Genomic DNA, 12,637 nt, shown 5'->3' on the forward strand with positions numbered 1-12,637 from the left:
ACAAACATCTATAATATAGGATTATATTTCTGTTCTAGATTTATAATGATTAACATTGCTAAAGATAAGTGTAGCAATTGTATTATTTACATGGTTTTATATTCATTGTTTAATTTAGTAAAGCTTTATAAAGAATCTAATTTTTAGATTAAGTAGCATTTCATAATGAGGTTTTACATGTGCTAAGTAAACTTAATTATAATGAAGATTTAAAATGCCGAATTCTTTAGGGTATCTCCTGCTTACCTTTCATCCCTGATCCAGACCGCTTTTTCCAATACTATAGAATGGGGACTAGCAAATATCCATAACCTCTAGTTAATGTCACTGTGCATAATGGCCCCGAATGTCTACTAAAGCTGTATTTTACATGGCAGCTTGTGCGGGAGAGAAATCTTGTAGAAGCTCCTCCCCTTCCCCCTCCTAGCTAAACCCGAAGCAGCTTCAGTATAATAACATCCTCGAGCAAAGCAGAAGAAGAAAATAATTAGTAATCATTATTACCTATTTAAATATAAGGCAAGCATAATTAGTATAATTACCAAATGTTTTAAAGAAATATAAAATAAAATATTAAATAAATAAAAGGGAGGGAGCTTTAAAGGCTGCTTCTTAGGTTCCATCCATCTCTGCTCTCATTGCCTAATCAGCTGTCATCCACTGCTCAAAGCCAGGAAGAGAAAGTCGCATGTGCAAAATGAATAAAAATATAAAAAAATAAACTTTTGAAAGTGATGTTTATCTACGTGGAGGGTGATCAATAGTGCAGAATATTAAATTAAAACTAGAGATGTGTGCAGAGTGCAGACCCCTGTGTTTTGGTATTTCCAAAACCACCCCCAAAGCTTTTGGTGTTGCCAAACCTCCCCCTTAAGTGCTTTGGTTCGGTTTTGGTTTTGGATTTCTTTACAAATTGATAAAAACAGCTAAAATAATGTAACTTGAACCTCCTACAGTATTATTATCTCAATAACAATTCCAGTCATTTCCATTATATTTTTACCACCTCACAGCACCTAAAATCATGATGATAGGGACTGCAATCCAAAATACATGAGATCCAGCTTTTAGAATAACTCTCCAAATTTCAAGAAGAGTCATGTCAGGATTCGGTTCTACTCTAAACCCCAAAGTGATGACATTTTATTTTAAGATAGTTTACAGACACTCAAGCTTTTTTCCCCGGACATAGTTGGGACAGTTTTTGACAAATGGTCCATATGTTGCATAGATAATTGACATTTTAGTGTAGCTGACAAAGCACAAGAAGAAGAATCATGTCAGTATTCGGTTCTACTCTAAACCCCAAAGTGATTCGGAACCCTAAGTTCAGGTGTGTTTGATTTTCCCAAAAATCAAACACTCATTTCTAGTTAAACCCTATTATAAGAACACAGAGTTTAAAACTATAGTAAAGTTGCCGCTAATGTTTACATGATGAATAGACCCTTTAATCGTGTAATTGCTACTATACTTTGGCAAAATTTAAAAAAAATATATATATATATAACAAATCAAAATCAAGTATTTCCCAAACTCTCATCATTTCCAACAGCAAAAGCAGCCCCTATAGGCTCCTATAGGGGCTGCTAAACCATCAGATTTACCATTGCTTGGCTTAGGCAGCTAAAGCCATATGAAGATGGTATTAGCCCATAGTAGCGTATGGGCTAATCCATCGTGATTTTTTTTCCGAGAGGGATCCTCCAGTAGCTATTACTTTGCTTCTTGGCATTTGCCGGGACAGGGTTTTTTTGGAAGCTTTGTCTTGGTACACCAGCTATAATAAACGCATACAGAAATTTTCAATAACACATTGCGAGTTGGGGCATAATTATAATGTCACAACCACATTAAGAATGCAATTGGTTGCCATGCTTGTTTCAATAATTTGATGCATATGCTCTTTTGATTGTTACCCATTTCAATGTTTCTGTTTATAATTGGGGAACTAGCAAATATCTCATTACACAAGCTCCAAAAAAAGCATATTTTTATGTGCACTTGTTATACTTTGGAGATTGATGCTGTCGTTATACATAATTATACGGCTGATTTGATGTTGAAGTCTTGACAAAGGTCCTTCGGTACTGAAACGTTGACATTCCTTACATTGCTATGTTGGATCTGGATGATTAAAGCGTTATATTTATTTAATCCTCTGGTGAGTGCCCTCTCTTACTCCAATTTTGGATGAAAAGCAGATTTATATATGGCTATTTTCTGAATGGCCCTTGGGGTGGCACCCCGATCTCTGTTACCTATTCTGGGATGTGAGTGCAGGACTAGACCATATATGTTTATAGGTTGGTTCACACTCTCTTGTCAGATATACAGTATCATAGTTTCTAGTTTCATTTACCAACCCAATCCGATTTTAAAAACATGGACCATCTTGCACCACCCCAGATCTTGCTATGATCACTTTCGCTAAGGCAAATAAATTAATTGGATATTGTCTCCGTTTTTCAATGTAAAAACAGGCTAAATATAACCACTGAAGATGGATTGTGGATACAACTCCTCATCTCAGAAAAAAAACTATTAATTACTGGGCATTTCACAATCATTTGATAACTAAACCCATGCTACACTTAGAACAATTTAAGCTTGAGCAACCTTCAAATGTTACCAGTTTTACAGATGTTATGCATGCCTGTACAGTAGGGTGTGGTATATTTTGTCAATATGTACAGAATGTTGATACAGTATGTCAAATGTCAACATTCACATTGTCGACTCTGATATAACATCTACATTGCCAGATTCTCGACAGTGGTATGTCGACGATGGGTTTTGTCATTCAATCTTACTCTACGCCTAACCTTAACCCTAAATCTAATTGTAGCGTAACCCTAATCCTAATCTATTCTAACTCTAATTGAAGTCTGACCCTAATCCTAAAATGATGTATCAATATTATAGCTGTCGACATTGACAATTTGAACAATATGTCAGTTATACTGCCTCATGCCATAAAATATAACGGCTATCCTGATACTTTACACATAACATGGTGACAAAGGCTAAACCCAAAATGGGTGAACTTTTAATCTAAAACAGACCCTATATTATCTATCCATTTTGTGTTACACAATAGAAGGTTTTACGCGTGAGTATCCCTCAATGAAGCTGCGGATATATTAACAAATAATTTATTTTTACCTGTATTTTTTAGAATAGTTTTCACTGGAAAGCCATGTACCTAAGATTCCCATTTTCATCTACATTTTCAAGGGGGCAATTCAATTCGGAGCGATGGATCACTGTGATGTCCAGCTGGGCACATTACCATTTAATACAGTAGGAAATCTTTGCTTATTTTCTTGCGCACCTATATGAATGCAAATCTTAGTTGCAGAATGCCTTCGCCTAACTATTCCAGCAGCGCTCAGAGCACCAAATTGAATTACCCTCAATAGTGTGTCACAGTTGAAAACAAATTACAAAATGTTGTTTTTTAAACATAGAATTCCCAAAATTGTTTTTGTAAAAGATATAAATACATCTTGGACATACAACTGGCAAAGAAATATAATTAAATTAGATATTATCTTGTATAATCCATTATGATAATAACATAGCTTCACCAACATTAATTATCTCCAAATTATAATAGTTTCTTCAAGTATTGTGACAAAAAGGTTCATCTTGATCAACATTGGCAGCATCTAATAATGTACTGTATGTATTACATCCCAAATATGGAGAGCTTGAACAATGAAATGGAACATAGAATGGCTTTAATGGATTCTGAGTCACAAAATGCTTTTGCATCTTTTGACATAGTTGCATCTACAATTTTTTATGCAATGCTAATAAAGGCCCTTGCCATGATGTACAACTGTGCATCTGAATTAACAAGGGCTGGGAAGCCCAATTTGTATGTCTGATGTTGCAAACCATCATTGGCAGCACCATTGGGACTTGCACCTGCCCCATGCTAGGTGCAGAATCTCCAATGTACGCGATTGAGAGACTGATGGCCCCATTTAACAATGAATGTAAATACCAGCTGCATATTTTGTTCAGTATCGCAGTGCTACAAACGAATATGCCACTGGTATTCTGCATTGCTTACCTCGCCGGCAAGGTCCAGCATTGTCCTCCTCGTCAGTGGGGTCCTCCACTCACCTGCTGGTAGCCTATCGCTGCCAACAACGGGCCACTGTTTAACCTGACGGGAACTCGGCAGTACCTTTAAGGCTTTGCTGAAGACAGAAAGGCTGCTGCCGGTTCCCATTGCCGGCAATGGGGACTGCATCATTCTCGCCATCTAAAGATAGCAAGAGCGACGCAGCGAGACACAACGATAATCTCAGATTACGTGTTTTTTTTAATTATTGAAAGTGTGACATAACCCTTTAGCGATTGTTAATGGGTTATGTACCATTGTTAAATGGGGTCCTGCTTTCACAACCACTCCCACGACACTCCCATAGACACCCATCAGACAAAATATCTTTGTGTGTCTGCTTAGCCAACTCCCAGTCACCACCCAGAATCACCCAATACATTTCAGAGTCAGTGAGGCAGAATCAGTCCTACGAATTCGTACGTACACAGCGTGGAACACATGCACTGTTCGACTCTGTGCGTACACAGTGGGGAAGGAATGCACCGTGCAGCTCTGTACGTACACAGTGGGGAACGTATGCACCGTGCGACTCTGTATGTACACAGCGCGGAACGCATGCACCGTGCCACTGTACGTACACAGTGGGGAATGCATGCACTGTGCGACTCTGTATGTATACAGTGGGGAACGTATGCACGATGTGACTCTGTATGTACACAGCGGGGAGCGCATGCACCGTGCGACTCTGTACATACACAGTAGGGAACATAGGCACCGAGCGACTCTGTATGTACACAGCGGGGGAACGCATACACCGTGTGACTCTGTATGTACACAGCGGGGAACGCATGCACAGTGCAACTCTGTACATACACAGCGGGGAACGCATGCACCGTGCGACTGTACATACACAGTGTGGAATGCATGCACTGTGTGACTCTGTATGTATACATTGGGGAACGTATGCACTATGCGACTCTCTATGTACACAGCGGGGAGCACATGCACCATGCGACTCTGTATGTACGCAGCGGGAAACGCATGCACAGTGCGACTCTGTACGTACACAGTGGGGAACGCATGCACCGTGTGACTCTGCATGTACACAGTGGGGAACGCATGCACCATGCGACTCTGTATGTACACAGCGGGGAACGCATGCACTGTGCGACTGTACGTACACAGTGGGGAATGCATGCACTGTGCGACTCTGTATGTATACAGTGGGGAACGTATTCACCATGCGACTCTGTATGTACACAGCGGGGAGCGCATGCACTTTGTGACTCTGTATGTACACAGTGGGGAACGCATGCACTTTGTGATTCTGTACGTACACAGTGGGGAATGCATGCACCATGTGACTCTCTACGCACACAGCAGGGAAGGAATGCACTGTGCGACTCTGTACATACACAGCGAGGGAGGTGTGCACTGTGCAACTTCTTAGAGATTTAGATGCATGTGCAAAATATTGCTAATTTAGGTGACCATCTGCATTGCATCTGACTCAGAATCAGACCCACCTTTTCATGGTAATTATTTTTGTGATAGTTTTCTCTTTTATTAACAATTGTATGTTTCTGCTAGATAAGACTTCTTGTCTCTGTAAGACAATAACATATGTGTGATGGATGAAAATGAAGAGATCTTGCAAAAAATGATGAATCTGACATCAAAGACAATGCCAACTGTAAAGCTGAAAGAGAAATACAGGATCATCAAGGAGCTGGGCAGCGGCACTTATGGACGTGTGTTACTAGTTGAACAGAAAATAAAAGGTAAGACACATGTTAGATATTTAAAACCATTCTGCCATCGATTTAAGCTTGGATGTAGGAGAATTGTGAAATTGTCAGCTTTATATGTACTGGTAGTGTGATCTACTGCATATGTACTGGTAGTGTGATTTGTATGTACTGGTGTGTGGTCTATACAGTATGTACTGGTTCTGTGATTTGTATGTACTGGTGTGTGGTCTATACAGTATGTACTGGTTCTGTGATTTGTATGTACTGGTTGTGTGATCTATATGTACAGGTTGTGCAATTTGTATGTACTGGTGTGTGATCAATATGTACTACGTTGTGTGATCTGTATGTTCTGGTCTGTGATCTACAGTATATGTACTGGTTGTGTGATTTGTATGTACTGGTATGTGATCTATATGTACTGGTTGTGTGATTTGTATGTACTAGTTGTGTGATTTGTATGTACTGGTGTGTGATTTGTATGTACTGGTTGTGTGATCTGTATATACTGGTTGTGTGATCTGTATGTACTGGTTGTGTGATTTGTATGTAGTGATTGTGAACAAAACAACAGCAGTCTTTAATTATGCATTGTGACACCATGGGCTCTATTTATTAACATTATTTTTACTAAAATAAAGTGAAAAAGGGTGTTTTCACACCCTTTTCACATTATTTTAGTTTCACCTGTATTTATTACAGGGCAATTGGAGTAGAATTAGTAAAATTCTACTCCAACCCCCAGTATCACTTATTTTTAGTAAAGCAGATCGCATTTCCCAAAATTGTAATGGGAAATGTGATCTGTGTGCAAGTTACTAAAAATAAATTGTAAAAAAATACCGGGGGAAGCCCTGTGATAATAACGCCACCTGGAGGTGGCGTTATCCAGGGTCTCCCCCGGTTACCGGGCTCCCACTCTGCTCTAACGGGGAGAGCAGAGGCGGGAGCCGGTACCAGTAATCAGCTATGTGGTCTAAGTAGACCGCAAGCTGATTGCTGTAAAAAAAAGAAAAAAAAAATTAAACATTTTTTTTTTCACTTACCTGAATCCAGGGACCGGTGATCGGGCCTCCGGTGATGGCTCCTCTCCTGTCAGCTGGTCTCCCACAGTGCACTGGGGCCCGGTCATCAGGTGATCGGGCCCCAGTGCAGTATGGGAGATCACCTGATCGGGAAGCCCGGAGAAGACCACCGGAGGCCAGGAGGATGCAGGTAAGTGTAATGAAGGGAGGGGGGGTCGCGGGGGGCCGCGGTCATGGGGGGCGGGGCTTAGCGTCGGTGGGGGGGTAGTAGCGGTGGTCGGTCGGCGCATGCGCGTGCTCTTAGTCGCGGTATTTTACCGCGACTAGAGTGCGGATGGGATCCGCAGGGACAGAGCTTTATCGCAAGCTCTGTCCCTGCAAGGGATTTATAGTAAATCCCTGTGATATTACCTGAATTCGCAATGCGAATTCACTCGGTAATATCACACTACAATCCGCATTCAATATGCGAATTGTACTAAATAGAGCCCCATATGTCTTTTTATCAAGCAATGAAAAGTGTGGAGAAGTAGAGCAGTGGAGAAGTTGCCCATAGCAACCAATCAGCTCCCACCTATTATTTTATAGACTGTACTTGATAAATGCTACTAGTTGTGTGATTTGTATGTAGTGGTGTGTGATCTATATGTACTGATTTTGTGATCTGTATGTACTGGTGTGTGATTTGTATGTACTAGTTGTGTGATTTGTATGTACTGGTGTGTGATTTGTATGTACTGGTTGTGTGATCTGTATGTACTGGTTGTGTGATTTGTATGTACTGGTTGTGTGATTTGTATGTAGTGATTGTGAACAAAACAACAGCAGTCTTTAATTATGCATTGTGACACCATTAGGGGTGTGCACCGGCCACTTTTCGTGTTTTGGTTTTGGATCTGGATCTTTCTTTGTGTTTTGGATCTGGATTGGTTTTGCCAAAACCACCCTTCCGTGTTTTGGGTTCTGGGTTTTGTGTTTTGGATCTGTATTTTTTTGAAAAAAAGCATAAAAACAGCTAAAATCACAGAATTTGTAGGTTTTTCTGCTCCTATGCTATTATTAACCACAATAACCTTAATTTCCACTCATTTCCAGTCTATTCTGAACACCTCACACCTCACAATAGTGTTTTTATGTCCAAAAGGTTGCACCGAGGTAGCTGGATGACTATGCTAAGCGACACGAGTGGGCGGCACAAACACGTGACCCATCTAGGCGTGAAACTGCAGTGGCAGACAGGATGGCAGTTTGAAAAACTAGGCCCCAAACTGTACATAATGCAAAGAAAAAAAAGAGGTGCAAGATGGAATTGTCCTTGGGCCCTCCCACCCACCCTTATGTTGTATAAACAGGACATGCACACTTTAACAAACCAATCATTTCAGCGCCAGGGTCTGCCACACAACTGTGGCTGAAATGATTGGTTCGTTTGGGCCCCCACAAAACAAGCTGGCAATTAATCTGTCCCTGCACAAACTGGCTCTACGGAGGCAAGATGTCATCCTCATCCTCCTCATCCACCGATTCCTCACCCTCTTCAGTGTGTACATCCTCATCCTCACAGAGTATTAATTCGTCCCCGCTGGAACCACAGGTCCCTCTGTACGTTCTGGAGGCTGGTCTCCCTGGAAGAGTTGATAATTCATTTTATAAACATCATCTTCTCCACATTTTGTGGAAGCAACCTCCTAAGCCTTTCGCTGACAAGGTTCCCGGCTGCACTAAACACTCTTTCGGAGTACACACTGGAGGGGGGGCAACTCAGGTAAAATAGAGCCAGTTTGTACAGGGACCTCCAAATTGCTTCTTTTTCCTGCCAGTACAGGTACGGACTGTCTGACATGCCTACTTGGATGCTGTCACCGATGTAATCCTTTAACAGACAGACGCACGCTTGTCGCTGCTGCTTTGAGGATGCAAGTGCGGCTACAGCCCACACAATTCACAAAGACAGAAAAAAGAAGAAGAATATTTTTATTGTTTGTGTAGCACACTTTGAGGGTGTCACCACCCTTTAACAGACAGACTCACGCTTGTCGCTGCTGCTTTAAGGATGCAGGTGCGGCTACAGCCCACACATTTCACAAAGACCGAAAAAAAAAGAACAATATTTTAATTGTTTGTGTAGCACACTTTGAGGGTGTCACCACCCTTTAACAGACAGACGCACGCTTGTCGCTGCTGCTTTAAGGATGCAGGTGCGGCTACAGCCCACACAATTCACAAAGACAGAAAAAAGAAGAAGAATATTTTTATTGTTTGTGTAGCACACTTTGAGGGTGTCACCACCCTTTAACAGACAGACGCACGCTTGTCGCTGCTGCTTTGAGGATGCAAGTGCGGCTACAGCCCACACAATTCACAAAGACAGAAAAAAAAAGAACAATATTTTTATTGTTTGTGTAGCACACTTTGAGGGTGTCACCACCCTTTAACAGACAGACGCACGCTTGTCGCTGCTGCTTTAAGGATGCAGGTGCAGCTACAGCCCACACAATTCACAAAGACAGAAAAAAAAAGAACAATATTTTTATTGTTTGTGTAGCACACTTTGAGGGTGTCACCACCCTTTAACAGACAGATGCACGCTTGTCGCTGCTGCTTTGAGGACAGTATCATATGCAGTGACAGTAGACTTGTCTGAAATTGTTGGCACGTCCTTCAGTCCGGACCAGATGTCCAAACCAGCCCTTGACTTATGACACAGGTGCACGCTTGGCGCTGCTACTATGTTGATGCACGTGTGGCTACATCGCACACAAGTCACAAACACATTAAAAAAATAGTTTTTTATTTTTTGGAGCACTTTGAGAGTTACACCACCCTTTAACAGACAGACGCACACTTGTCACTGCTGCTTTGAGGATGCAAGTGCGGCTACAGCCCACACAATTCACAAAGACAGAAAAAAGAAGAAGAATATTTTTATTGTTTGTGTAGCACACTTTGAGGGTGTCACCACCCTTTAACAGACAGACGCACGCTTGTCGCTGCTGCTTTGAGGATGCAAGTGCGGCTACAGCCCACACAATTCACAAAGACAGAAAAAAAAAGAACAATATTTTTATTGTTTGTGTAGCACACTTTGAGGGTGTCACCACCCTTTAACAGACAGACGCACGCTTGTCGCTGCTGCTTTAAGGATGCAGGTGCAGCTACAGCCCACACAATTCACAAAGACAGAAAAAAAAAGAACAATATTTTTATTGTTTGTGTAGCACACTTTGAGGGTGTCACCACCCTTTAACAGACAGATGCACGCTTGTCGCTGCTGCTTTGAGGACAGTATCATATGCAGTGACAGTAGACTTGTCTGAAATTGTTGGCACGTCCTTCAGTCCGGACCAGATGTCCAAACCAGCCCTTGACTTATGACACAGGTGCACGCTTGGCGCTGCTACTATGTTGATGCACGTGTGGCTACATCGCACACAAGTCACAAACACATTAAAAAAATAGTTTTTTATTTTTTGGAGCACTTTGAGAGTTACACCACCCTTTAACAGACAGACGCACACTTGTCACTGCTGCTTTGAGGATGCAAGTGCGGCTACAGCCCACACAATTCACAAAGACAGAAAAAAAAAGAACAATATTTTTATTGTTTGTGTAGCACACTTTGAGGGTGTCACCACCCTTTAACAGACAGATGCACGCTTGTCGCTGCTGCTTTGAGGATGCAGGTGGAATCTAGACGGGATTTGGAACCGGGGACACACTACCTCCATCAATTGTCTAAATCCCACTGCACTAATGGCGGATACCGGACGCACGTCTAACACCAACATAGCAGTCAAGGCCTCAGTTATACGTTTTGCTTCAGGATGACTGCTGTCGTACTTCATCCTCATCGCTAGGGACTGTTGGAGGGTCAATTGTTTAGTAAAAGTAGTGATGTTCCTACTTCCTCTCTGGGATGACGAACAACTCCCAGCAGCAGCAATAGCACTAGGAGGAAGTGGTTCTTGATCTTTCCCTATTTTATTTTTATCAGAGAAAGTTTGGTCCTCCATTTATGTTATATTGATATATACGTGCGGCTAAAGCGCACACAAACACAGAAAATATTTTTTTATTTTTGCTGGCGAGTAGTGCACTTTGTGGGTTACACCACCCTTTAAGAAATGAGCCAGCCAGCTCTTTACTTATGGGACACAGGCGCACGCTTGGCGCTGCTCCTTTGTTGATGCACGTGCAGCCACAGTGCACACAAGTCACAAACACAGAAAATATATATTTTTTTGGTTTGGAGTGTACTTAAGGGGTTACAGCACCCTTTAATGGTCAAGCCAGCCGGCCCTTTACTTATGACACAGGCGCACGCTTGGCACTACTTTGTTGATGCACGTGCGGCTACTGCGCACACAATTCACAAACACAGAAAATATATTATTTTTTTAGCACTTGAGGGGAGCACCCCTGATGGACAGAGCACCCCCTGGACAACACTACAGCACACCTTTAGGACTGGGACACTGCACAGGACTTTGGAGTGGACACAGCCCCTATGGAGAACTGACTGCACAACACAGTCCTGCCAGCCCCTATGGACTTTGAAGTAGTGGACAACAGCAGCACTACACTACACTACACTGCCCAGCCAGCCCTAACTCCCACCCTCCCTCTTCACTGTCCACAGCCGAGTGAGAAAATGGCGCCGACGCGGGTACCTTATATAGGATCCAAAACCCGCGAGACTCGGAAGGCGGGATGATGACGTTTTGCCTCGATTTCAGATCCGAGTCAGGTGGAAAAAGTCGAGCCTGACTCGGATCGGACTCGGATCGGATGGGCTCGGCGGGGTTCGGATTTCAGAAATCCGAACTCGCTCACCCCTAGACACCATATGTCTTTTTATCAAGCAATGAAAAGTGTGGAGAAGTGGAGCAGTAGCCCATAGCAACCAATCAGCTCCCACCTATTATTTTATAGACTGTACTTGATAAATGCTACTTCAAAGCTGATTGGTTGCTGTGGACTTCTCCACTGGTTCACTTCTAGAAACTTTTCACTGCTTGATAATAGGTTATCCCTCTTGGTATCACCTGGATGCTTACAGAGACTATGTGGGACTTGATGTGCCAGCAGTCATGCATTTTGCACCTCAAGTGGCAGATGGTCCAGAATACGATTTCACTGTAAAAGAGTACAGGTTAAACTAGAATATGGCTCAAAATGACCAGGGGGTAATTGTGATTGTTAGGGACTTTATTGACTGAAGGCATACCTTTTGTTCATCTATCTGCTCTGCTAGACTGCCGGGATCTATACACTGCAGGGCATCTGTAATTTTAAAATGGATTAAAAACACAGTCAGATAGACAAAAAATACATATTTGACTGTGTTAGCCAGAGTTTAGTTGGCAATCTCAATGCTTATAATGGCTGCTTGTCTCACCTGGAACACATTCCAAACCGATTTCTGAATTTTTTTTATTGCGCATGCTCTGCTTTTTATAAACACACCTTATGCATTTCACCATTACTGACTTCATCAGGGGTCTTCCACGCGTTCCATCAATTTACATAGAGGCTCCACAGAGTATAAAACATGTTAAAATATTGCTGAAATATCACTTGATAAACCCCCAAGACATTCACAAGGTCTATTTACTAAGCAGTGTGACAGAGTGAAAAGTGAAAAGGCGCCAGCCAATTGGCTCCCAACTGTCATTTTTCAGACACAAAGAAGGATTGTAATACCCCTATGTGCACAAAATAACATGCAGCCTCCTATAGCACTAAACAGAAGTAACATCCAACTTCAAAATAGGAATGAGAAA

At 42.0% G+C, this 12,637-nt stretch overlaps 1 protein-coding gene across 1 annotated transcript in view; it reads left to right on the top strand.

Moving 5' to 3' along the window:
- The window catches only part of LOC148508474 (serine/threonine-protein kinase SBK1-like), a 112,206-nt gene that overhangs the window by 48,200 nt on the left and 51,369 nt on the right, over nt 1-12,637 (top strand). Inside the window, exon 2 of the mRNA XM_088444491.1 lies at nt 5,669-5,859. Coding sequence (XP_088300617.1) covers nt 5,709-5,859 — 151 coding nt within the window. The 5' untranslated portion in view covers nt 5,669-5,708. The remainder of the gene's footprint in view (nt 1-5,668; nt 5,860-12,637) is intronic.

Source organism: Taudactylus pleione, unplaced genomic scaffold, assembly GCF_031769625.1.
Source record: "Taudactylus pleione unplaced genomic scaffold, aTauple2 ptg000366l, whole genome shotgun sequence".
In the NCBI taxonomy this organism is placed as follows: domain Eukaryota; kingdom Metazoa; phylum Chordata; class Amphibia; order Anura; family Myobatrachidae; genus Taudactylus; species Taudactylus pleione.